Source organism: Hemibagrus wyckioides, linkage group LG26, assembly GCF_019097595.1.
Source record: "Hemibagrus wyckioides isolate EC202008001 linkage group LG26, SWU_Hwy_1.0, whole genome shotgun sequence".
Taxonomy (NCBI): Eukaryota; Metazoa; Chordata; class Actinopteri; order Siluriformes; family Bagridae; genus Hemibagrus; species Hemibagrus wyckioides.
The window spans coordinates 2,388,644-2,416,218 of record NC_080735.1 but is presented as its reverse complement, the minus strand read 5'-3'; the positions used below and the strand labels follow the sequence as shown (position 1 = coordinate 2,416,218).

The window sequence follows — 27,575 nt, the reverse complement described above, 5'->3', positions numbered from 1 at the left end:
AATTTATTCACAAAATAAGAGCAGTATTCCACAGTAAGTCCTTGTATATTTAGGCTTTTCAGTTACAATCTCTCAGTAACTATATATTAGGCATTATATAATTTAACAAGATAATTAACTTTTTAAATATTTAAATACATTTCCTGACATTTTTCCAAACCTCGTGAAACACCTTTATTTACTGAAAGGGTTTTAACACCTAAGGTACATTTTATTCATTTAGTATAGACAATTAGTAATCAGCTAAAATCTTAAAAAATCCTCAAAAGTAGACAATATGTTGTTTATTTCAGCCATCTACTTTACATATATTTTTACATATATTTTATGTTTTATGCTGCAAAAAGATATAAAAATGCAATGCAATATACCTGTTTTTCTGATTATCCAATGGGTGATCAGCAAGACTGCAGGTTTGAAAACTGAGTTCACGTGACTCAGACTGTTACATTTATGGGTTATTAACATTAGTGAAACCTTAAAGAAATCTTATTTTAACTTTAAGTAAAGTAGCATAATCTAATATAATTCATAAAGATAGAAGATTACACATATTTTAGCAATACACACTTGGTACCTTTCTCCATTTAGTAATAGCTGTAATCCTAATATATATTTTTAAATGTTTACTGAAGCACTTTGTGTCATACTAATCTTATTGAGACATTGAGATCTGAGACTTTACTCAGGTTTGTCACCAGATTTAAAGGATTGTTCCTTAAACTTGTCAGCAGCGATGTGCACAATCTGATCAAGTGCCTTGAGAATCAGAAGATCCATGTCATCATCTGGGTCTATCTCCTCATGGTAGTTCTTCACAGGGAAGACGTGATTCATAGGAATCCCCAGCAGATTACTACACTCCTGCATCTGGAAAAGAAATACAAACATAGTAAAGATCAGTGGAGGCTTTCTGTGAAGGTTTCACTCATTTTCACTTTACAATAACAGTCCCTAAATAATAAAAAAAAAACACTAAATGTGCTTAATTTGTGAGACATGTCCTTATATTATGTCCTTATATCTAATTAATTACCTTCTCTTTGATCTTCTTGCTGGTGTAGATCTTCCTTATGTCCTGGTGAACCAGTGGACATGCTAAATCTGGTTTTGTCATGATGATTACTTGACGCATGTCTGGATGATACGATAAATATCAGATCAATCAATCAACTGATGCAATTTGAGGAAAATCCGCTGAAAAATTAAGAGTCAGTATTGCACTTTGCACTGAGGGCTGTGTTCATAGTTTAGTAATAAACATGATTTAATAGAGTTTAGAATAAAGGATTTAATAATAATCGTGCATATTGATATTCAGATCTCAGATGTTCATGTTTTGGCTGAAAATCCTTCAAAAGCTCAATGGAATCAAAAGTGAAGGTGATTTTTAAGTATACTGTAACTATCATAATTAATCTCTGTTAAAGTCAGTGAAAATATGTTTTTGCAAGGTCTCTGAAAAATTCTTTATCTTAAAAAACTGTATTTGTTTATTTTTTTTAATGAATAAATTTATAAATATACCTAATGTAAGCTGTTAGCATACCAACAAAGTGCATCTACAATTACCTTTTACATATTTACTTTACAGGCGAAGACACTACATAATGAATAATGCATTTTGACACTATATTGTTAAATCAAAATAATAATTATGCTGCCACCACCACCATGTTTCTCTGCTTTAGAAGGTGCAAAATTTAATATAAGTTTTGGATTTGTGTTGCCAACTCTAAATATATCCTATAGGCATTCAGCCATAATTAGATGGAGCATAATTATTTACTTGTACACTATTTGGAAAACGTAGCACACAAAGTATTTGATCAGTCTATATTTTTCCTTCTATTAAACCCAATCATAGTGTTAGTGCCTTACTCAGTTTTGAAGCTGCCTCACGGATTTTGTTCATCTTATTAATGACCCCAATTTCCATCCTTGATATGGAGTTTGCATCAATAATGTTGACCAGGCAACAGGGTTCATCCTCAAGACTTGGGTTGTTTCTGTAGCCAGGATCCTTCATAGACTTAGATGATGTAAGATCAAACTGCAAGTTTACATTAATTAAATAAATAATTAATTAATTAAATAAATAAATAAATAAATAAATAAATAAATAAATAAATAAATAAATAAATAAATAAGCACGCCTATAGATGATCCAAAAATGTACAACATTTCTAAAATCAACAACGGTTCAAAATGCTATTTATTAATTTAATTAATTGTTTGTTCTTTCTGGTCAAGTTACATTAACTTTTCTCACATTGAATCCATCCTGAAGTAAGCCACTTAAGGCTTTGATGATGTCGTGTGAACTTGCACCAGATTCTCTTTCTTCAAGCCCCATGACATCATTGAATGCAAAAGGCAAATGGGATCCATCCTTTCCTTCAATGTAATAGGTTTGGTACTGTAAAACAAGTTCAGATATATAAGAGATCAAATGTTCTAGTGTTCCCTATTGTGTCCCTACTGTGTTATTTGTAAATAATAGTAAGTATATCTAAAAATGATTTCATTTTATTTTAGTAAAGCGTCACTTCAAAAGGAACAGTTAAAATCCCATTATAACATATTTAAATTTAGTCACAATCTAGCAAAAAGAAATAATAATCAGTGGGCTTGATGGGCTTAGTTTAGTAAAATTTTAAAATACTTACAGTTTTTGTAAAACTCTTTCCACCGGTTGTATTAGTAAGAGCATCAGATGTGATTCGTTTTTGGAAAACATTATTGACTGAGTTTATAAAGCTGGACTTTCCTGCTCCAGCATCACCGATAAGCAGAATCCTGACAAACCGAACACTTGGGTGTTTGAGCTTGAAGTCCCTCAGTTTCTGTTCAATCTCACAGTTTTTTCTAGAAAAACAAAACAAAACAAAAAACAATGACAACTAAAAACAATCACACATACAAACTGTATAAATTACATAAAATAATATTCTGAAAGTGAAGAAGGACCACAAACCTGACTGAGTTACACAGTTATATCAGGAGGAATGGGTGTGTGATAAGTGACACCAAGGGTTTGATTTAAATTAAGCAATGAAAAGGTATTTCCACCATACAGTACTAAAGGTGAATTTTGACCAACCTTAAATTACATAGAATAAATTAAAGCTAAATAAATGTATCTTAATTATTTTTGAAATATATATTAATAGATTATTAACTAGATTATGCTAAAACTCTAATTGACTTAACACAAGAACATGAAATGTGTGTAGATCTGAAAGACTTTCCAGTCTCTGTAAAAGTCTCCAGAGACTTTCCAATCTCTGTAGTTGCTAGGTTGCTGTTATTCCAGCTGGATTCTGTTCCAGGTGGTTGCTAGGGGGCTGCTAGGTGAATGCTATTCTATCTCTGGTAGTTGCTATGATTCCAGCCAGTTGCTAAGGTGTTGCTAGCTGGTTATTATATTATTCCAGTGGTTAGTAAGCTGTTGTATGTGGATGATATAGTGTTGGTAGAAGGTTGCTATGATAGGTTGTTACTAGGAGTTTGCTATAATATCCCAGCAATTGCTAGTGTGATTCTAGATGGTTGCTATGGTATAGTTGCTATGTTGTTGCTAGTGGTTTGCTATGCCATGTCTGTAGAACCGATACATTGCAAGTTTGTCTACAGCACCTTAATGTTGTTATGTGGCAACTGTAATTTCTTTCTAAAAGCCAATTATTTATTTAATTATATATTTCATTATTTAATGAATAAAGTAAAGGGAAAATCTCTTTAATTTATAAGAAGTGTTTTAAAGTAAAACTTGTACAAAATAATCAACTAGATTTTCTTTAATAGAACCTCAGAAACCTACCCCCAAGGCATTTTCCTCCATTCCTTATCAAATTCTGAAAGAAAGAATCATTATTAATTAATTAATTAATTTCATTTCATTAATTAATTAATTACTTAATTTCATTGCTTAATTAATTAAACTAAATTATTGGCATAAAATCAATATAAAATCTGTACTCGTCCAGCAGCTATTTCAGCTAAATCAAATCATATAGCATAATCTTACAAACTCCCTTCCTTATTATTGAGAAAATCATTGATAATGTAATAAATTGTTCTCTGTAAACTGTGCCGGTCTAATTTGTGTTATCTTTTGCTTAGGGTTTACTACATATTCTTAAATGCTAGAATTAATGTAAGTGTTCTCACAGGAATCTTAGCTGATTTTGGGAACTTTCCAAATGGCAGATTCTATTCTCTGATTTTTCAACTTTTAGACAGTGATTCTCAACTTTATATTAAACTGATATCACAAAAGAAATCAGGGCTTATGGTTATTTTAGGTCACTATCATACAAAAACAAGATATTATACTTGAAAACAATGATAAAACAACATACATCCAATATCTTGAATGAAATTTATACTTGAACTGCTTACTTACCATTATTTAGTTCTGAGGGTTGTGTATCACTAGAAGGTATGGACTTTAAACCTCCCATGTTATCAAAATTAAATTAAACCTGATGAAATTGAATTGAAATTAAATTATTAAAGACAACCAAAGCAAAATATAGCATGTTCTTTTTCATTCAAGCATATTTGTATCTCTTAGTTTCAGACCTACATGAAAAATAATAAAACTCACAATTCAATATACATTTGAACAAAGGAATCATCAGACATGATATAGATACATACAGCTGCCTACATTAACATGAATAATCCCTATGGTGTTCAACATACAAGTAAATTTCTATAAAGTAATAACAAATAAAGGTGGATATAAGAAAACAGTATCAGCTAACAGCATTAAAAATGAATTTATGTAAAATTACTAAAAACATGTTTACTTACAGATCTGATGATGGGAGTCTGTGGTCAACACTGTTCCTACTGATAAACATTTATATCTTCAGTGTGTGACTCATTCTTCAAATTACATCCACACACCCACTGGGGTGTGTCCTCAGCAACAACAACACCATCAGGTAAACTGAAAGTGAAAGAAAGTTATTGGTAAGCCACTGGGATTGTCTTTACAATAACAGCAAGTAATGGAAAATAAAGGAGGTAAATCTATTATTATAATTATGTGAAGTCATTATTATAGACCTTTATATGTTTTCCCCAACACAAACACTCATATTTTAACTTTAAAAGATATTCAACAAAACTGACACCTGGCTGAAGTCTCCTCAGCATCCTTTGTGCTTAAAAGAATGTCATTAACCTCTTCACATTAATCACATGGTTTCCAGGGATACTGAGTGTCCTGCTACCTCACCTAATCTTTTACACTTAATTGTAGAAACTTATTAATTAATGGCTAATCAGCTAAATTGTTTGCATGACCAACGCATCCTTCTAATTATCATACTTACTTCATCACAAAAGATTTTGTCTTAGAGTTGTGCCTCCTTTCCTGGGTTAGTTGATCTTAGTGTTGCTTTTATTTTCAATGATTAAAATATTCTTATAGATTTCTGCTTTGAGTCATGCCTCACTAACTGCTGTCAGTTTGTAAATGTTGCTTATATCTTATACACACAAATGTTACATTAAGTTTTTTTCTAAAGGTTCCTTCCAGGGTGACTGAAAAAAAATGCTGTTAGCTTCCAATGCTGGGCTACTGAAACACAGCTGTTTGTTTTAGCAAGGCCAGATTCCAGACATCTGCTTTGTAATAATGAGGAATATGTAAATGACAGACACTTCTTCAGAGAAAAAAGAAATACTTCTACTAAAGCCATGGTCAGCTAATAGTAACATTTCTGTTTATGCAGTCACTCTAGATGGCCTTTCATTGCTAAACTAAGAAATATAATGTAGCTACATGGTTAATCAAATAGTTTATGTTTTCTAATTTGGACTTTTGTAAGACCTTGCTGTTTGGATGAATGAGTCATTTTTCATGTAATTCCTCTTCCCAGCGAGGTGATGGTTGCAGTTTGCTCTTTACACCTCCTTGGCTTGATGTTTTCCGTCGTGCCCCCTGACTGTCTGCTCTCAGATGGCTGGGTTCACTTTCCCCCTCTGTTGTTCCACTTATTTGTCCCATTAATATGTCAACCTTCACTTCTTTAGGGCATGGTAACACGAGGTAAATTCCCATTACGCCAGCAGGAGCAAAAGCGTAATTCACATTATATGGTGGTGGCCATCCGTGCTCCCCACATTTCCTACATGATGGGGCTTTTTCCTCCCTATGCTGTTCCAGGTCCAGCATTTCATCTACCATACACTCTTTGCTCACAGATTGTCCATTTGTCTTTTATTTTGGTCTCTCTAGTCCTCCTTTTTCAAACCACTGAATAATCTCCAGTTTCTTTTGTGTTTTTTCACGGGTTTCTCTCTTCATTTCTCCCCAGCACTCTACCCTGGCTTTCAATTTCCTGCATTGTCACATCAAATGTTCCTTCTGCAGGCCACTGCATTCCCTGTTCTTCCGATCATGCCATTTTCTTATATTTTCTAATGTCTTTACTTGCAACCATGTGTTTCGCCATTATAATACCAGCAGGTGTGGAAAAACTTGTCTTGTTCATTGTGTGGCTCAGTGGGGTTAAATGGAAAGTTTTGAAAGTTTATGGAAATCTTGAACTTGAGTTTTTGTGTAAACACGTCCCCTTTCACTGGTTCTGTTATAATGTAATGATAAATAAGATGTGTTACAAACCACAAATGTGCTGTGAGCCACAAGCGTGTTATTATCTACAAGCGTGTAGTAAATATTGCTGTTGTGCTACACTTGGCAAGCTTAACTGATAACAGGTATGATGAACGAGCATAAAATGCCTATATTATAGAATAATAAAATAAAATAATTACATAAGATAATAAACTTAAGGCACTACCCTGTATGTCCCTAATTACTTAATTAACCATGCTAATTAACCTTACTAATCAATAGTAAGCAAGCATGAGCATCACTGTTTCTAGCATTAGCATTTCGCTACCATTAGCATTAGCTAATCAGCTACCAGCTATTACCATCAACTACCATTAGTTAGCCTCAAGAATTGCATTAGCATTAGCATTGACCAACATTAGCAAAAGGCTAAAAGGTTAAATAGAGAATTATAGCTTAGCCAGCTAATGCTAGTGCTAACCAAAGTCAAAGGTTATCTAGAAAGAAACAATTTAAAATTCCACCTAAGGCGTGGGAAAAATCAACACCCTAATTAATACTAATAATAACCAGTAATAATTAATCAATAATTAATTAACAACTCAATCAATCAGCCAACCAATTAATCAATCAAGCAAGCAAGCAATCAACTAACCAATCAATTAACTAATCAATCAATCAACTAATCAATTTATTAATAATAATAACAATAACTAACCAATTAATAATAATTAATCAAGTAATAACCATTAATCAATCAATAATAATTAATAATAATCAATTAATCAATAACAATTGATCAGTTAATAACAGTAATTAATAATATGCAGTAACCAATATGCAACACCAATCGCCTTAATAGGATAGATAACTTGAATAATCAATCAGCTCAGCAATTTATCAGCTCCTGATTAACAGCACACTCCAGTACTATCCAGACAACCCAGATAACCTAAAAGAACAATTATGGAAATGGAAATAAAATAACCAACAATCCCAGGTAAACCAAATGAAGCAGTGTTCACTAGAATACAATGACTCAGCAGCCATAAACCATATGCCATATGCCACTGATCAGCAGTCAATGCAAACATTTATTAGAAAAAGCAATTAATCAACACAGCTGGTTAATATACAACATTGATATACAAGAAGAAACTAGCAATTAGCAATAAGCAATCAGCCATAGAAAATCAATAGAATTCAAACAAAAGAACCACAAGAATCCAACAACTGCTGCCACTCCCTTCTGGGCACTGCAGCTATTTTTACGGATTTTTATTTTTAATTCAAACACACGTGCAAGGACAGTCAACATTACCCTTCCCTCTCTATTCCACAGCCTGCCCAGCAACACATGACAGAAACATTCAGGCCTACCCTACTCTATGCCACTCCCCTTAAAATTATTTACTGATTGGAAGTAAGGTAGGAAACATATACAAGCAAAAAGCAAGAAGCAAAGATTGACACTATATAATCATATTTGAAATATTTTAAATCCAGCAAACCTGGCTTGCCTTGTATCCTTATAAACAGAGCTCATATATCACCCTATCTGGCACTTATATCTTATATCTCATTCACCCAATGTCTCCCAATGCTGGGAGCTCCTCAGTCACACACTCTGGTCAGCGGGACCCCGATCTGCCCGTCCCACAATGCCACTTAAATGATAGCCAGGGGCGGTACAGTCAGAATCCAGCCAACTCAGAGTTTGGTCATGCATTCACACATGTGCAGTCTAGCAAACGGAGCCTAGTAATACTATTAATAATGCACAATTAATAATGTTCTACTATTTATATAGTAATATCAGCCACAGCTATTATCAGCTTGGGTAACCTGGTTCAAGTTGTGCAAGGAAACTGTGTTTCTGTGTGCCTCTAACTCATGACCCTGAATATCCACCCACGCTTATGCACACACACACATACCTCGGACAATATACAATAACATACCACACTCGCACACTCTAACTCATCTCACCTAATCTTTACACACCCAACCTGGGATCAGCATTCTGGTTATACAGTACAGTATATATAGGGAAAATCAAATTACATTACAGTTAACAGTTATTACATTATTACGTTATTACAGGACAGTAATGCATCAATCACAACAACCGCAGCACAAATAGCCCCAAATTAGCTTTCAATGGAAGGCAATCCAATCCCTCCAATTTAACTTTGAGCTCCTCAGACCTGAGCTTACAGTTTGGGTTTCTCCCACGTGTTAGGGTTAGTTGTTATTACCTATAACAACCCAATATTACCTTTGAACATAGAGCCACTTATTTTTGTGTACCATTTACAATGAATTGAGTATTATGACATCCACACCTACAAATGGGATGCCCTCGTCTGAGGATGCCAGGTCTTAGGAGGTCAAAATCACTACGTATTGACCCCACATTTAACTCAATAGCAACCGTGTCAAATTTACTTTTGACCACCAATTGCTAATACTATTTCCTCCCCCTCACGGAAGGATATACTTACCACCACTTTACACTTTACACACACCCCCACACCTTCTCACAGAGGGATATCTTATCGCATGCTCAGTACACACTCTACAAGAATCATAAAATTATAAGAATTATAAAGCCTGCACCGTGCCACAACGTACGATAGACTCCCTCAGGTGTCCACAATACCCCTCAACTTCCATAATAACCCCTATAAACAACAATAACAACAATAAAAGGTTCCCTACCCAAGGAGAGGAGTTCCTACCCCTTAGGGCCCGAGCCCAAAGCCCTACCAAGCAGACCTGTTTCTAACAAACAGTGGTATCTAGGGCCTCCGTGCACTCTTTCCACCTGCCTGTGTAGCCCTGGCATACGGGGTTCCTTGCCCGCACACCAGCGGTATCCGCAGGAATTTTTTCAGGATCCTAGCTCCACTTGCCCATTCAGAACTATTTGTAACCTATCTCGTCGCCTCGGGTCAAGCTCTTTAGGTTACAAATAGCCGCAAGAATTCCTTTCACACACACATTCACACAGACTCCCCAACTTAAAGGTTAAAATTGGGAGTCAAAAAATTTTTGCTTGTTCTCATCCACTCCCTTCTACCACCCTTTTTTAAATTCCTCACCTCGAAGCCAGCCACTCAAGCCCTCCCCGGGGCCGCGCTCACGGCCATAGACACTAAAACAGACTTTGATGAAACAGATGTCTGCTTAGGTGAGCAGTCCCAGTTCAGGTGGTTGAACCTCTGCCAGCTTGCCGGGGTGGAATGATCATGTCGGGGTCACCAATTAAATGCCGGAACCCAGAGCCCCTATCCGGGTGGACACTTCAGGGTGGTTCTAGAGGCTTTTTCAATTACCATTATTATCAAATGAATAATAATGATAGTGAATGCACAGCCAGCACCTTTGATCTGAAGCTAGGACTGTTAAATATAAGATCTCTGTCAACTAAAACACTTATAATTAATGAACTGATTACTGATCAGGAGTTCAGCGTTCTTTGTTTAACAGAAACATGGATTAAACAAAATGAGTACGTAGCATTAAATGAAGCTTGTCCGCCTGGCTATAGCTATATACATCAACCGCGTCTAACAGGCAGGGGAGGAGGTGTCGCAGTTATTCATGATAATAAGCTAAGCGCCACACAAAAACCCAGACATCAGTTCAACACATTTGAAGTTCTTTATACTAACCTAACGTATGCAAGTACTAATAATAAGTTCACAGAGTCAATTCCACTAATTGTTATTTACAGACCCCCAGGGCCATACTCTGAATTCCTCAGTGAATTTGAAGATTTTACTTCAAACCTTGTTGTTTCTTTAGACAATGCACTAATAGTAGGAGACTTCAACATTCATTTTGATAAGCCAGAAGACCCTCTGAGAACAGCAGGTGTGTCCATCTTAGATTCATTAGGTGTTAATCAAAATGTAATAGGACCCACTCATAATGGAGGTCACACTCTGGATCTCATTTTTACATTCGGATTAAATATAGAAAACATAGTCACTCTTCCACAGTCAGAAGCTATCTCAGATCATTATCTAGTTTCATTTAGAATGCGCCTTAGACACGAGATGCGCAACCTGCCACATTACTGTATGAAGCGTATATTTTCGTCTGCTACTGCAGAGAGATTATAGTCTCCCAGAATTATCACACATGATTGGTTCACCTTCTGACCCTACAGAACTTGACCAGGCGACTGATTACTTGGAGTCATTATTTCAGAACACCCTAGACACTGTAGCTCCACTTAAAAGGAAAAAAATTAAAGACAAGAAACTAGCACCCTGGTACAACGACCACACACGAGCTTTAAAACAATCGGCTAGGAAACTAGAGCGTAAATGGCGTCAAACTAAATTAGCAGTATTCCAGATTGCGTCGAAGGAAAGCCTTCTGAGATACAAAAATTCTCTTAGTGCTGCTAGATCAGCGTATCTCTCTGCCCTAATCGAAGATAACAAAAACAATCCAAAATTTTTATTTAGTACTGTAGCAAAACTAACTAGGAGTAAAACCACTGTAGAAAAGCGCACACCATCTACATTTAGCAGCAATGACTTCATGCATTTTTTTAATGAAAAAATTGACAATATCAGGCAAAAAATTCAGACTATTGATTTAAAACCATATTATTTGATAGATAATCCTTTAGATAATATAGCTATTAGCTAATATAGCTAATATAGCATCCTAGATCCTTTACCCACATCTTTCCTTAAACAGATATTATCAGTAGCTACTGAACCCCTTCTAAAAGTAATTAATTCTTCTCTAAGCACTGGCTATGTGCCTAAATCTTTTAAGCTAGCAGTTATCAAACCCTTGATTAAAAAACCGGACCTCGACCCCGGTCAGCTGTCTAACTATAGACCGATATCAAACCTGCCCTTTATCTCCAAGATCCTAGAAAAGGCTGTAGCACAGCAGTTATGTTCAGACCTGCACAGAAATAACATTTATGAAATGTATCAGTCAGGATTTAGACTGCATCATAGCACAGAGACAGCACTGGTTAAAGTGGTAAATGACCTGTTACTGGCTTCTGATCAGGGTTATGTCTCCTTACTGGTGTTACTCGATCTCGAAAGTGCAGCTTTTGACACCACTGACCACACTGTTCTACTTGATACACTAGAACATGTTGTTGGTGTTAAAGGAACAGCCCTCTCCTGGCTCAGGTCTTATTTGACTGACCGTTTTCAGTTTGTAGATCTAGATGGTGACTTCTCCATGCATACCAAGGTTATGTTTGGTGTTCCACAAGGTTCTGTCTTAGGCCCACTGCTTTTCTCCCTATATATGTTACCCCTTGGTGCAATTATTCGTAAACATGGTATTAGCTTCCACTGTTACACCGACGACACACAGCTATATGTTTCAGCTAAATCAGATGAGAGACACCAGCTTATTAAGATAGAATGTGTAAAGGACATTAGACATTGGATGGCCACTAACTTCCTCCTGCTTAATTCGGACAAGACAGAGGTGCTTGTACTAGGACCACAGGCAGTTAGAAGTGAGCTTTCTGATTACAGAGTAATGGTGGATGGTCTTTTGGTTTCATCTTGTCCAGCAGTAAAATATCTTGGTGTGATTATTGATTCTGGTCTTTCATTCGAAGTTCATGTAGATAATATCACTCGGGTAGCCTTCTTCCATCTTAGGAATATTGCTAAGATAAGAAATATGTTGTCGCTTCATGATGCAGAAAAATTAGTTCATGCTTTTGTTACCTCTAGGTTGGATTATTGTAATGTCTTACTGTCTGGATGTTCCGGTAGGAGCATGAACAAGCTCCAGTTAGTCCAGAATGCAGCAGCTAGAGTCCTAACCAGAACCAGAAGATATGAACACATCACTCCTATTTTAGCCACAGTACATTGGCTCCCAGTCAAATTTCACATTGATTATAAAATACTGTTACTAACCTATAAAGCAGTAAATGGTCTCGCGCCACAGTACCTGAGCGATCTTTTAGTCTTTTATGATCCGCCACGCCTACTCCGATCAAAGGGTGCTGGTTACTTGGTAGTACCTCAAGTAGCAAAGGCTACAGCAGGGGGCGGAGCTTTCTCTTTCAAAGCCCCAAAGTTATGGAACAGCCTTCCAATTAGTGTTCGGGATTCAGACACAGTCTCAGTGTTCAAGTCTAGGCTGAAGACACATTTGTTTAGTCGAGCTTTTAATATATAGTTCTTAGGTAAAGGAGCAGATCTGGAAGGTTCATGGTCATAGAGTGTTTGGTGACTGGTATGTGTTGGATGCTGTCATCTTACCACCCTTGCAAGTCGCTCAGGTTTGCTGACTGTGAAATGGTTGGATGCTTTATGTCCCGGGAAGCCTTCATGTCTGTGACCTTCTGGCTCTCCCTTTTAGTTATGATGTCATAGCTAGTCTTGCCGGAGTCCCTGCCTGCACTTTACACATAATTCTACATTGTCTTTAAGCATCACATGATCAGAAACTTAATATCTTTCTCTTTCTCTCTCTACCTTCTCTGTCGAGCTATACACCCCACTCCTGAGCTCCCAGTGTTTGCCAGTTTCCAGTGCGACCGCTGCCCTACCCCTGGTAGGAGTCTCGCTGCTTGATGGTGCCCACTGATGCTGTGGATGGATCTGTGTGGACCAGGAGACAGCCATGGACAGAGCCACTTGGGGACTTTCACACCATCACAGATCTGCCATTTCATCTGTCAGCCCATGACAGCAAAGAACTAGTGTTTATAATGACTTTAGAAACTACACTGACCTAATAGTTCCTCATGGGTCATTGATTTCTGTTGTAGAAAGGACATTAATTAGTTACAGTTACATTATTTTCTGTTTAGTGTCACCCAAATGAGGATGGGTTCCCTTCTGAACCTGGTTCCTCTCAAGGTTTCTTCCTTTCCATCCCAGGGAGTTTTTCCTTGCCACTGTTGCCACAGGCTTGCTCATTAGGGATAAAATAGTCTAATTATAGAATTTAATAATTTATTCTTATTTCTAGTTATTTTTTATTTTTTATTATTATTTTTTATTTTCCCCTCCTGTTTCTCGGTTTTCTTCTTTTGTAAAGCTGCTTTGAGACAATGTTCATTGTAAAAGGTGCTATACAAAATAAATTGAATTGAAATTGAATTGAATTGAATCAAAAAGTCTTATAGTTCAGATCAAAAATGCAGGACAGAAACAAATAAATAAAGCACTCCTCCAGGCTTGGATGAGAAGAAGCAACCGGTTTTATTAAAAAATATCACCGGAAATGGCACTCAAATACACAGATTCATGAACCGATGCAGGCAAGCACACCCCCCTTCACAAATCCCCCAGTATATATACCTTCTAGCCCAGCTGCCTAAACTTGCTGGGCTCTACTTTTCTATGGATTGTTTTGACGTTCACTAATTTTTCCCCCTGAAAAACAGCCCCACCTTTCTGTGGCCTTCATACAGCCTATGAGTCACAAGTTTTAATTTTAACACGTATTAGTTGTTGATCTGTCTAAACTTCAGAACTTATTTAGACCAAAACCACATTTATTTCATTACCCCTTTAATTTATCACTTATACTTTAACCTACATAACCCACATGTTCCATATGTTTGTGTACTTGTTTGTTGTTCCTGACTCCAAGTCTACAAACACATAGTGCAACTCTCTCTGACCATCCCTATACTTCTCCATCAACATTTTGCATCAGAGCAAAAATTGCATCTGTTGTGCTCTTTCTGGGCATGAAGCCATACTGCTGCTCACAAATTTCCACTACCTTCCTTAACCTAGCTTCCACTACTCTTTCCCATAGCTTCATTGTATGGCTCATCAACTTTATTCCCCTATAGTTGTTGCAACTCTGCACATAACCCTTATTCTTAAAGATCGGCACCAATACACTTGTTCTCCATTCCTCAGGCATCTTCTCACTCTCTAAAACCCTGTTAAACAAACTAGTTAAAAATTCCACTGCTGCCTCTCCTAGACACTTCCGGACCTCCACCAGGATGTCATGAGGATCAACTGCCTTTCCACTTTTCATCCTCTTCAAAGCCTTCCTGACTTCATCCTTTCTAATCTTATCTACTTCCTGTTCCACAGAGTTCACCCCTTCTATTCTTTTTTCCCTCTCATTTTCCTCATTCATCAACTCTTCAAAGTACTCCTTCCATCTCCTCTGTACTTTCCATCTCTATCCTTAATAATTCTAACTTGCTGCACATCCTCCCCATCTCGATCCCTCTGCCTAGCTAACCTGTACAAGTCCTTCTCTCCTTCTCTAGTGATTAAACCTAGTGTACAACTCATCATACACCTTCTGCTTGGCCTTAGACACCTCCCTCTTCACTCTGTGCTGTAACTCCTTGTATTCCTGTCTATTCTCTTCAGTCCTGTCCATGTCCCACTTCTTCTTGGTTAACCTCTTCCTCTGAATACTATCCCGAACTTCCTCATTCCACCACCAAGTCTCCTTATCTGCTTTCCGTCTTCCAGATGACACACCCAGCACCTTTCTTCCTGTCTCCCTGATCACTTCTGCTGTAGTTTCCCAGTCATCTGGCAGCACTACCTGACCACCCAGAGCCTGCCTCAACTTCTGTCTAAATTCCTCTCAACATTCCTCCTTTTTCAGCTTCCACCACTTGGTCTTCTTCTCCATCTCTATCTTTGACCTCTTCTTACAGACCATCAGATTCATCCTACACACCACCATCCTATGCTGTCTGGCTACACTCTCTCCCACTACCACTTTACAGTCACTAATCTCTTTCAGATTGCCTCTTCTACATAGGATGTAGTCTACCTGCATATTCCTACCTCCACTCTTGTAAGTCACTTTATGCTCCTCCATCTTCTGAAAATAAGTGTTAACCACAGCCATGTCCATCCTCTTAGCAAAGTCCACTACCATCTGTCCTTCAAGGTTCCTTTCCTTAACTCCAAACTTGCCCATCACCTCCTCATCACCTGTGTCCCCCTCACCAACATGTTTATTAAAATCTGCTCCTATCACCACTCTCTCTCCCGTGGGAATACTCTCTATCACCTCATCTAATTCACTCCAGAATCTCTCTTTCTCCTCTAACTCACAACCTACCTGTGGGGCATAACCACTAACAACATTCAACATCACCCCTTCAACCTCCAACTTCAGACTCATCACCCTGTCTGACACTCTCATCACCTCCAGAACATTCCTCACAAACTCCTCCTTCAGGACCACACCTACCCCATTTCTCTTACTATCCACCCCATAATAAATCAGCTTGAATCCTGCTCCTATACTACGAGCCTTGCTACCCTTCCCCCTGGTCTCCTGTACACACAGTATATCCACCTTCCTTCTCTCCATCATATCAGCCAGCTCTCTACCTTTCCCTGTCATAGTACCAACATTCAGAGTTCCTATTCTCAGCCCTACACTCTTACCTTTCCTCTTCTCTCTCTGTCTACATACTCTCCTCCCTCCTCTACTTCTTTGACCAATACTAGCCCAATTTCCACTGGTGCCCTGTAGGTCAATGGTGCCGATGGCGGTAGTTGTTAACCCGGGCCTCGACCGATCCGGTATGAAATTCAGAGTACTTATGATTCGCATGGTTAAATTTGGCAATGTTTTATGCTGGATGCCCTTCCTGACCAAACCCTCTCTATTTATACAGGCTTGGGACCGGCAGAGAAGTCACTGGACTGTGACCCCATGGCTAGATTACAGCATATCATTGATGATCATTTTCAAAAGAACCAGGGATTGTTGCTCTGAGCAACTTCTGAGCCTGAACAGATTTCACATATTTTTGTCTGGAAGTGTGATATGACCTTAGTTTAAATGAAACTGTGGTTTATTAGAATTGCAATGAACTTAATAATCAATTCAATTAACTCAATAATTAATTAATAAATGAACCTAATTAATTAATTATGTTGAGGTACTTACAGCTTTTGTGAAACTTGTTCCACATGTACCAGCAACTGCTCCAGAGGTGATTTTCTCTTGGAAAGCATTATTGACTGAATTTATAAAGCTGGACTTTCCTGCTCCAACTAGTCCAATGACCAGAATCCTGACATATTTAACATCAGGAGTGCACAGCTTAAATTTCATTTCTCTAGTAGACTTTCATTTCTAGTAGAGTTTCTCTACTAAAGTGTCTTTTTTCCTATCACAAGCACAAAAAGTCACAAAAAGGGTGTGAATATGGAATATGGTGATATATAAGTATAAGTATATAAGTGTATACTGATATATAAATGTACAATTTGGACAACCTTGACAGGTTTTGAGGCTAAAATAAGATCTTAAGTACAAAGAAGACATAAATATTTCTTTTATGAGACTTAATGTAACTTACTCCCAAGGCATGGTCCTCCATGGTTTGTCAAATTCTGAAAAACAAAACAAAACAAAACAAAACATTGGTTTTGCATTTGTATGTAAAATATAGTAAACCTGTACCTTTAAGTCTATAAAAATGCAAAGTGAAATGTATTTCCATGAGATATAGAGGCAATGTTTAACACATGCACTTTATTGCTAAATGCATACATTTTGCCATTGAATTTTTTGTACAAGGATGTCTTATTGTCTTATTTACAGTGCTCAGCGTAAAGGAGTACACCCCCTTTGAAAAGATGGTAGCATCTTCTCTTTCAGAATAGGGCAGTACATCTGTGAATTCATGATGCCATCAATGAAATGCAGCTCCCCGACACCAGCAGCACTCATGCAGCTCCACATAAGGACACTGCCACCACCATGTTTCACTGTAGGCACCATGCAGTTTTCTTTGTATTCCTCACCTTTGCGATGCCATACAGTTTTGAAGCCATCAGTTCCAAAAACATTTATCTTGGTCTCATCACTCCAGAGTATCGAGTCCCAGTAGTCTTCATCTTTGTCATCATGGTCCCTGGCAAACTCTAGGCAGGCTTTTTTGTGCCTGGCTTTAGGAGAGGCTTCTTTCGTGGACAGCACCCATGCATGCCATTCCTCTGCAGTGTATGCCGTATTGTGTCATGGGAAACACTCACCCCAGTTTGGCTTTCTACTTCTTTAAATAACTGCAGTGAACTTGCATGCAACTTCCGTGGATGACCTGGACATCTCTGTGATGGTTGCAATTCCATCTTTTTTAAATGTTTGTACCACTTTTGCTACAGTATTCTGACTGATAAGTAAAGCTTTCCTGATCTTCTTGTAGCCTTCACCTTTCTGGTGTAAAGAAATTATTTTCTTTCTCAGGTCTTGTGACATTTCTATTCCATTGGTATTCCTATGGTGCCATTGCTGACAGGAAGGGGTTTTCTTTAAGTAACACCCTTTTATAGTCCACTGACTGCTGGACACCTGTCTAATGAATAATTAGACTCACCTGTGGTTGAATTCTTCTTAAATTAGACATTTGTAGTCTAAAATTTATCTTTGCTCCAGAGACTTTCAGTGGGGTGTACTCATTTTTGCATCACCCTAATTTGAGTAAAACTGAAAATTTTGTTCTCTAAGATATATTATTAACCTTACTTTCATGTTATAAGTTAAACGGATGTTTTATAAAACTTAGTCTTGTCAACATTTTGGAGATTGTTTTTGTGTTCATTGAGATACTGCTTAAAATGTCAAAGGGGGTGTACTCCTTTATGCTGAGCACTGTATAAGTTTTACTTCTTCTTCTTTGTCTTCTTCTTCATGTTATAAGTAGAAAATGTATATCATTCTATTGTGTCTAGAAATCATTAGAAATTATCATTACAATAGTGTGTGGTGTTAAAAGTGTTCCATATACTAACATTGATTTTATGCCATGCTTTATGATTTTAATCAAGTGGCATGACTTAGCAAATTACAAATTAAAATCATGAATCAAGAGGTATAAACAGGAAACAGGCAACATTCGGGTGATGAGCAAACCACATTAACAGGGCAAATCCAAAATCCAAGACCTTGGTAGCAAAACAAGATCAAATCCAGAATATCAGTGCATAGCATGAAGAGCTTGGTAAGATCAGGCAGATACACACTGAGCACTACTTTACATTGCAAACCATGAATATTTGGGTGTCATATATATATATATATATATATACCATTCACACACACAATGTTAAAGAAAACATGATTCTTCTTTCACTGCTTCATGGTCCAGTTATGATTCTTAATGGAGAAGTTCATTTCCAGAACAAAAATCTACAAATAATTTATTCACCCCCTTGTCATTCCAGATGTTCATGTATTTTTTTCTTCAGTTGTAAAGAAATTATGCTTTTTGAGGAAAACATTTCAGGATTTTTCTCCATATAGTGGACTTCAGTGGTGCCCGCGAGTTTGAACTTCCAAAATGTAGTTTAAATGCAGCTTCAAAGAGCTCTAAATGAACCCAGCCAAGAAGAAGGCTCTTATCTAGCAAAACAATCAGTCATTTTCTTAGAAAAATAAAAAAAATTTTTAACCACAAAAATTTGTCTAGTGCTAGCTCTGGGATGTGCATCCACAGCACTGCATACTACGTAATCACGTCGAAAGGTCACGTGTGATGTAGGCGGAACTACAGACCCAGTGTTTACAAAGTGAACGTGCAAAGACCAAGGTAGTGTAAATAAGTCAAATGCTCTTTACTAAAAAAAGGTACAATGAGAATGTATGGGTGTGTTGATATCCAGGTTCAGAGTGAGCAACCACAGCTTTAATCGCTCAGAATTTTTTAAAGGAAATTTATGAGCAGTCATTATTTCCATGTGGACGTAATCTTTTATTCGAAATTCAAGATTCAAAGAACTTTATTAATCCCAGGGAGAAATTGGTTAAATGTTTAAGGTCTGAGACAAAGTAGGGTCTACAATAGGGTCCGGTTGCAGCGCTATCAGCTTATCTCTGGTGTAAGAGCCGGCACTGTGTCACTCTGAGAGTTAAAAACAGAAGTCCAGGCAAAAAAAATGACGAAAACTTTCTCAAATTGCATGATTAGAGAGGGAAGAAGATATTATTAGCTACTAAAAAAGTAAAAAAAAAAATATATTAATTTATAGTTAAATTAAGGTAAATTAGGTAAATTAAAAGAGAGCAAGTGAAACAGGCTGCTGAATGCTTGCGCACAATAGGTTTAAAAACATTTCCACATCGAGGGTACACACAGGAATGGACCATTTTAAACAAAACTAAAACTAAAAGAAAATGAGATATAACTTTGTGTCATTCCACACGCACCAACTTCGGAGTGGTCCTCCTTTTCCACACTAGTGAACACTGGGGCTGTAGTTGCAACCACAGCTTCAATTTATGAGCATGATTTTTTAAAGGAAATGTTTCTGACAAACGGTTTGAAGCTACATTTAAAGTGCATTTTGGAAGTTCAAATGCGCGGGCACCATTGAAATCCACTATACGGAATGCATGTATGCTGTTGGATATTATGCTTTGAATTGAACCCCTTTGAATTCACAAAGCTTAAAAGTGCAATCCAGTTTTCCCATTATGAATAATCACAATGATTTTTAAATAAATGACTGAAAGGAATTCATTTTAAATTTGACTTACCGGGTTGTGGAGGTAATTTGGATTCTCCTCCTCCCATTTCATCCAACTGAATTTAATTCTGTTAAAAAATCCTGATAAAAAAATAATAATAATCTAACTGAAATTAATATACACTATATTGCCAAAAGTATTCGCTCACCTGCCTTGACTCGCATATGAACTTAAGTGACATCCCATTCCTAATCCATAGGGTTCAATATGACGTCGGTCCACCCTTTGCAGCTATAACAGCTTCAACTCTTCTGGGAAGGCTGTCCACAAGGTTTAGGAGTGTGTTTATGGGAATTTTTGACCATTCTTCCAGAAGCGCATTTGTGAGGTCACACACTGATGTTGGACGAGAAGGCCTGGCTCTCAGTCTCCGCTCTAATTCATCCCAAAGGTGTTCTATCGGGTTGAGGTCAGGACTCTGTGCAGGCCAGTCAAGTTCATCCACACCAGACTCTGTCATCCATGTCTTTATGGACCTTGCTTTGTGCACTGGTGCACAGTCATGTTGGAAGAGGAAGGGGCCAGCTCCAAACTGTTCCCACAAAGTTGGGAGCATGGAATTGTCCAAAATGTCTTGGTATGCTGAAGCATTCAGAGTTCCTTTCACTGGAACTAAGGGGCCAAGCCCAGCTCCTGAAAACAACCCCACACCATAATCCCCCCTCCACCAAACTTTACACTTGGCACAATGCAGTCAGACAAGTACCGTTCTCCTGGCAACCACCAAACCCAGACCCGTCCATCAGATTGCCAGATGGAGAAGCGCGATTCGTCACTCCAGAGAATGCGTCTCCACTGCTCTAGAGTCCAGTGGCGGCGTGCTTTACACCACTGCATCCGACACTTTGCATTGCACTTGGTGATGTATGGCTTGGATGCAGCTGCTCGGCCATGGAAACCCATTCCATGAAGCTCTCTGCACACTGTTCTTGAGCTAATCTGAAGGCCACATGAAGTTTGGAGGTCTGTAGCGATTGACTCTGCAGAAAGTTGGCGACCTCTTCAAACTATGCACCTCAGCATCCGCTGACCCCACTCCGTCAGTTTACGTGGCCTACCACTTCGTGGCTGAGTTGCTGTTGTTCCCAAACACTTCCACGTTCTTATAATACAGCTGACAGTTGACTGTGGAATATTTAGGAGCGAGGAAATTTCACGACTGGATTTGTTGCACAGGTGGCATCCTATCACAGTTCCACGCTGGAATTCACTGAGCTCCTGAGAGCGACCCATTCTTTCACAAATGTTTGTAAAAACAGTCTGCATGCCTAGGTGCTTGATTTTATACACCTGTGGCCATGGAAGTGATTGGAACACCTGATTCTGATTATTTGGATGGGTGAGCGAATACTTTTGGCAATATAGTGTATATCTCTTCTTTATGAGGTCAATTTGAGAGATCCTTTTGTAATATAATCAATTTTTGCACTGGAAAATGTAATTTGAAAAAAAAAAAATACTTACTTTAGACAAAAATAAAGCAATGGAGAAACACAGGGTGCTGAATTAATTCTAGAGAGTAAATATCACTAAATTTAGAATTGTCAGTTGCAAAGACATGATAGATGCATACATATACCCATGTGCCTATATTTGTATTAATAACATTTTGGATATCATGCAATAAAATAGCTAAAGAGCAATTAAACTAAAAAAGATAGATATGTTCATGTAAAGATTATATAACAGATAAAAAATCATATATACTCACGGTTTATGGTTGCACAGATCTACTGCAGCTTTCAGTACTGCCAGTTTTATAGCATCCATTGGAGGCTCCTCCCCCTGGGCTATTTTCTTTTTCTGCATTCTTACAAATGGAGGCATTTCATGAAAATAGAAAGTGAAAATAATTCAAGTTCACTTGATGATTAAAGGATAATGAGTGAAAATGGTACAATTATTATATATTGACATTAAATATAATAACATAAATATTCACATTAACCCTCTTATGAGTTTCAGTATTTCCTTGTTTTAACATCTCTGTAAATATTGAAGCCTATATAGCCATGTCACAGACATCTGACTCCTGACTGAATTTATAAAATGTACCGACTAAACCTGTCCATAAGCAAAAAATATTTTGGCTACATAATGTAGTAAGTGTAGAGGGTGCTGGTGGCTCAGTGGTAGGTTTCTCGCCTACCATGCGGAAGGCCTGGGTTTGATTCCCAGCCACTGGATGCAGTGCCGGTCCTCAGCCCGGATAAAATGGGAGGGTTGCATCAGGAAGGGCATCCGGCGTAAAACCTGTGCCAAGTTGTTGTGCAGACCAGTTGGTCCGCTGTGGCGACCCCTCACACACATAGGGAGCAGCCGAAACAACAACGTAGTAAGTGTAGGGTCTGGGTTTATGAATGTGTTTAAAATAATGAAATATGTTTTAATTATTTTATTTGAAGCTTATGAATGTTTGAGGTTGATCATGAAGTTATTGCTTTTTAATTAGTACAAAAATTCATTTGCTATTTTAAATATTAAGACCTTGTTTTCAGGAATGTAAACTATTGATTTTGTTTATGGCAGAAATATGGCAGAAATTGGCTTACAAAAATATAACATCTGCCTTTCAGTGGTATTAATTTAAATATGCAAATGGCTTCCAGGCCTAGATATTAACCACATTGGTGCCACAGTTTGCACCTCTTCGCTTGTTTTATTAGTATTTTCTACATTAGTTACAACAATTACGTAGACATTAACACTATGAAATAACACCAAGATGAAAACTATTTTACATACAAATGTCATTCACCCTGAAAACACCATCCTACAGCCTACTGTATATCCTCTATACTATACTGTATATTCTTTCCTCTAGTATAGAAATGAAATATTTCTATATTACATGCCACAAACAGTTTGATTCGGTTCTTTCTTTCTATTTAAGATTTTTCAGCTGCAAATTATCAAGTCCACTGAGAATGAGTGTATGTGAGTTTTAAGATGCTTTGACAGAGTGACTGAATATATGCACAGTTGTGCTTCTGTTCTGCATGATCTCAGTGACAGTGTATTTCAGAAACCAATTCCCTGAGATTTTCTCTAGATTTTACATAGAAAAACAAAACATCCAGTCAGCAGCAGCCCTAAGTCAGGAGCTTGTTGATGAAAGAGGTTGAGGAACACTAGGTTAATTCATATAACTGAGAATGTAGAAATGAGCCATATGGGCTCCAATAGCAGAAGATCATATCAGGCCCTGTATTCTTCACACATTAAAAATCACAGGTGACTCAATGTTGTCACACCCACCACATTCAGCAGAGTTCCAATCGAAAGTAATAAATGTGTATAAAATTTAGGCAGATAAGTACTATTTAATAATAGGTTTAGCACCATTTAATAATTACCCTGTTGCAACCCTTTCTCTCTGTATGACAAACATACAAACACACCCCTGATAACAGTTATTTGTCACATACGAAATCATACACAGTACGACATGTAGTGAAATGCTTTTTACGACTGTCTTACATAAAAGAGGAAAGAGTAAAAAAAGAAAATGTGTAACAGAAAAATGTGTAACAAATATAAAAGTGTAAAAATATAAAAAGTATAAAAGCAGAAACAAAAACAATATATATATATATATATATATATATATATAAATATATATATATATATATATATATATATATATATAGTACAATATAGAATATGTATAGTATATGTGAAAAATAAAACAATATAAATAAATATATGTGTAGACTCTATAATGTACAGAAGATACAGCATATGAATATATGTAGATAAAAAGGTCTGCTAAAGTCAACATTGAAATGGTGTTGCAAAAGAGTATAGTATGTACAGTGTGCAAATGTGAGATAAATATATAAATATATTGTAGAAGTGTATATGAGGCAAAATATAATGTCCAGTTTAACAGGGAGTAAAGTGACAGTGCAGTGCACACAAAGATGTACAGAGAAGATGTACAGTGAGTGTTATTGTGTGTACAGAGTAGTGCAGAGTACAAAGTAGTGCAATATTAGCATGTGCAACAATCAGCTGAGGTAGAATGTTATGTTATGTTGTGTGGGGGTAAGACCATAGAGTCCAGATCCTAGGTGTACTGGTTGAGGGCCCGAATGGCCTGCGGGAAGAAGCTCCTCCTCATTCTCTCTGTGTTCGCCTTCAAGGAACGGAAACATTTCCCTGACCTCAACAGAGAGAAGAGTCCATTGTTGGGATGGCTGAGGTCCTTCATAATTTTACTAGCTTTGGTCCAGCACCGCTTGCTGTATATGGTGTCCAGGTCAGGAAGCTTGGTGCGGATGGTGCACTCGGCTGATCGCACCACCCTCTGGAGAGCTTGCCTGTCCTGTTTGGTGCTGTTCCCAAACCAGGCTGTGATACTTCCTGTCAGGATGCTCTCAATGGTGCAGGTGTAGAATGTCTTTAGCACCTTTGAGGGCAGTTTAAAGTCCTTCAGGCGTCTGAGATGATAAAGACGCTGCCGGGCCTTCTTCACCAGGGTGTTAACGTGACACGACCATGTCAGGTCCTGCGTGATGTAGACACCTAGGTAACAGAAACTGTCCACTCTCTCCACTGGGGTCCCGTTGATGGTGAGGGGCTGGTAATTCGTCTCCTGCTTTGTGCTAAAGTCCACTATCAGCTCCTTAGTCTTGCTGACATTCAGGAGGAGATTGTTGACCTGGCACCATGTCTCCAGGTTTTTAATCTCCTCTAGGTAGGCCGTCTCGTCATTATTGGAGATCAGGCCCACCACCACAGTATCGTCCGCAAACTTCACGATGTTGGTGGAGCTGGAAGTGGCCACACAGTCAAAGGTGTACAGAGAGTACAGCAGGGGGCTCAGAACACAACCCTGGGGGGCACCAGTGCTGAGGGTGAGTGAGGGTGAGACATGGTTGCCCACCCGTACTGCCTGAGGTCTGTCTCGCAGGAAGTTGGAGATCCACCGACACAGGGATGGGCTAAGGCCCAGGATCTCCAGCTTAGTGGTGAGTATGGAGGGAATTATGGTGTTAAACGCTGAACTGTAGTCGACAAACAGCATTTTGACATAATTCCCCCTTCTGCTGTCCAGATGGCTCAGGGCTGCATGACGGAGGTGTGCGATGGCGTCCTCTGTAGATCGGTTGGGACGGTACACGAACTGTAGCGGGTCCAAGGTGTCAGGTAGGGAAGAAGTGATGAAGTCTCTGATGAGTCTTTCAAAGCACTTCATCACCACTGAGGTCAGGGCCACTGGACGGTAGTCGTTCAGGCAGGCGGGCTGGGGTTTCTTGGGGACAGGAACAATGGTGGACCGTTTGAAGCACGTCGGGATTGTAGACTGTTCCAGGGAGAGGTTGAAGATCTCAGTGAACACAGGAGCAAGCTGGTCAGCACAGGCCTTCAGGACCCGACCCGTGATGCCATCTGGTCCTGCTGCCTTCCTGGTGTTCACTCTCCTGAATGCCTTTCTGACATCGTGCTCCGAGATGATGAACGCGAAGTCCTCTCTGGCATGCTCCTCATGTGTGCTGCCTATAGCGCTGTTAGCGCTGCTAACACCGTTAGCGCTCTGAGCTGCAGCCTCGAAGCGAGCATAAAAGGTGTTTAGCTCGTCTGCCAGAGAAGCGTCTGCATTCACCGATCTGGAAGATAGTGTTTTGTAGTCCGTCATAGTCCTTAGTCCCTGCCACAGACTCCTAGAGCCACTCTGTTGAAATTGTGACTCTAGTTTCTGTCTATAGCGCCGCTTCACCTCCTTCACCACTCTGCGCACCCTGTAGGATGAAGCTTTATATTCATCCATGTTTCCACTGGCGAGCCCCGTGTTGTACGCAGCGGAGCGGGATCTCAGAGCATCGCGGACGGATTTATCCACCCACGGCTTCTGATTGGGGAAAGTCTTGATGATAGTCTTGTGAACTGTATCATCTGCTAGTTTGTTGACGTCATCAGAGCTGTGCCGGAACATGTCCCAGTCATAAAAATGGTATTGGCTTCCACTGCTGTGCTGATGAGACACAGCTGTATGTTTCAGCAAGGCCAGATTCAATACATCAGCTTTGTAATATTAAGAAAAGAAATAAGACAAAAAAAAGTTAAAAAAGAGGTACTTCTATTAAGGCCACATGCAGCTAAAAGTAACATTTCACTCTGGGTGGCCTTTTATTGCTAAACTAAGAAATATAATGTAGTTACAGGATTCATCAACTGGTTCAAGTTATTTAGTATGTTATTATTTAGTTATTTAATAACACCTTACTGTCTGGATGAATCAGTAGGTGCATAAACAAGTTCCAGTTAGTCCAGAATTTCTAGCAGCCAGTGTATAAAAATACATTCCAAGCATCTCCACCCTGGTAATAGGTGTTCCTAGAGCTTTGCATGAGAACTCATGTGCAAAGGTCACTGGCACCCTTTCATGCACAATGTTCTGTGAAGGAACAAAACATCCTGAAATTCCTGATCATGGTAAAGTAGCACCTTGTGCACTGAAATGTCAGCAAATGACCCATGATTGGGATAGACACATTTTATAAAATCCTTGAAAGTTATTTTTATATTTTTGAAAGTAGGTGCATTTGCAAATTAAAAACAAAATGTTCATGTTGTTGAAGATGATTGATAAGTTTGTTAGATAATAATTAACATACTATTTACACATCCTTCCCTGTTTTTACAGTTTTTCATATTATATGAAAGTGTTATTTGTTAAGTCAACTTGTGTGTCATTGATGCCAGTCGGGATTCCAGCCATGCCACAAACACCTGACTGCAATTCTAAAATGTACCTATTGTTCAAATCTATTTGCATACATTGCATTAGGCTAATTCCAAGGCTGTGCACACAGGGCATAAGGAAAGAGAGCAATGGATACACATGTATTTCAAACAAAAATGTATGTTTTAACATACACTTGTCATGTTAGAGAGACCCTGCAAAGTGTAAACCACTCTGTTCTAAATACTTCTGGCAAAACATGAAGTTACAGCTTGTTTGGCTGCTACAAAGTGCTGGTTACTTATGGCCCAAGCTGTCACTAGTGGGCCTTTTGAAAGAGTCCCTTAATTCTCTCTCCTCCAGGTGCTGGATTTCATGACTGACCATCTTCATCTTTTCTTTTGTGTATCTCTCTCACTCCTTTTAATTCTTCTGATTTCTTTCCCTGTAACATTCTGTGTTTTCTTTCAATTGCCCAATTTTACATACCTAATATGTGAACATAACGTGCCAACCAATGACCTGTTATCAAATACCAAACACAATTTAGCTTTATTCCTAACATAGAATCTGAACTATTAGCTGTTCCACCTAATTTTGAAGGCTACAAAAGTCTATAAACAAATACATTTTGTGTTTATATTTAACAAAAAAAAAAAAAAACCTTGTCCAACATGTTGAAAGTGTTAGGCTAATGGCTAGAGATGTTAAACACAAACTACAGTATACAAAGGCACTGGAATGGAATAACATTAATTTTGATATTTATAACACATTCACATTGGGTAACATTAA

The 27,575-nt window shown here is 38.1% G+C and overlaps 1 protein-coding gene across 7 annotated transcripts; it reads right to left on the bottom strand.

Moving 5' to 3' along the window:
- LOC131346808 (interferon-induced protein 44-like) lies at positions 1 to 23,653 on the bottom strand. Of its 7 annotated transcripts, none has more exons than XM_058380464.1 (13): positions 22,242 to 23,653; positions 21,804 to 21,902; positions 20,102 to 21,604; positions 16,923 to 16,956; positions 16,508 to 16,730; positions 4,822 to 4,960; positions 4,409 to 4,487; positions 3,824 to 3,857; positions 2,670 to 2,868; positions 2,273 to 2,419; positions 1,882 to 2,053; positions 1,037 to 1,137; positions 1 to 870 (listed from the first exon to the last, which is right to left on the bottom strand). In XM_058380464.1, the coding sequence occupies exons 7-13, from the start codon at positions 4,464 to 4,466 to the stop codon at positions 682 to 684; spliced, it is 900 nt and encodes a 299-aa protein (XP_058236447.1). In that variant the 5' UTR covers positions 4,467 to 4,487; positions 4,822 to 4,960; positions 16,508 to 16,730; positions 16,923 to 16,956; positions 20,102 to 21,604; positions 21,804 to 21,902; positions 22,242 to 23,653; the 3' UTR covers positions 1 to 681. The 7 variants fall into 7 exon arrangements, with proteins under 7 accessions (XP_058236447.1, XP_058236448.1, XP_058236449.1 ...); XM_058380465.1 differs by having other exon boundaries at positions 20,102 to 21,555; XM_058380466.1 differs by having other exon boundaries at positions 20,102 to 21,520.
- Between the last annotated feature and the right edge of the window lie 3,922 nt (positions 23,654 to 27,575).

Coding starts and splice junctions, on each gene's coding strand:
- LOC131346808 (XM_058380463.1), bottom strand. CDS start 4,466: ATGGGAGGTTTAAAGTCCATACCTTCTAGTGATACACAACCCTCAGAA. Junction 2,869..3,823: donor TGGAGGAAAATGCCTTGGGG/GTAGGTTTCTGA, acceptor TTGTTTTTCTAG/AAAAAACTGTGAGATTGAAC. Junction 2,054..2,272: donor TACTTCAGGATGGATTCAAT/GTGAGAAAAGTT, acceptor GTAAACTTGCAG/TTTGATCTTACATCATCTAA.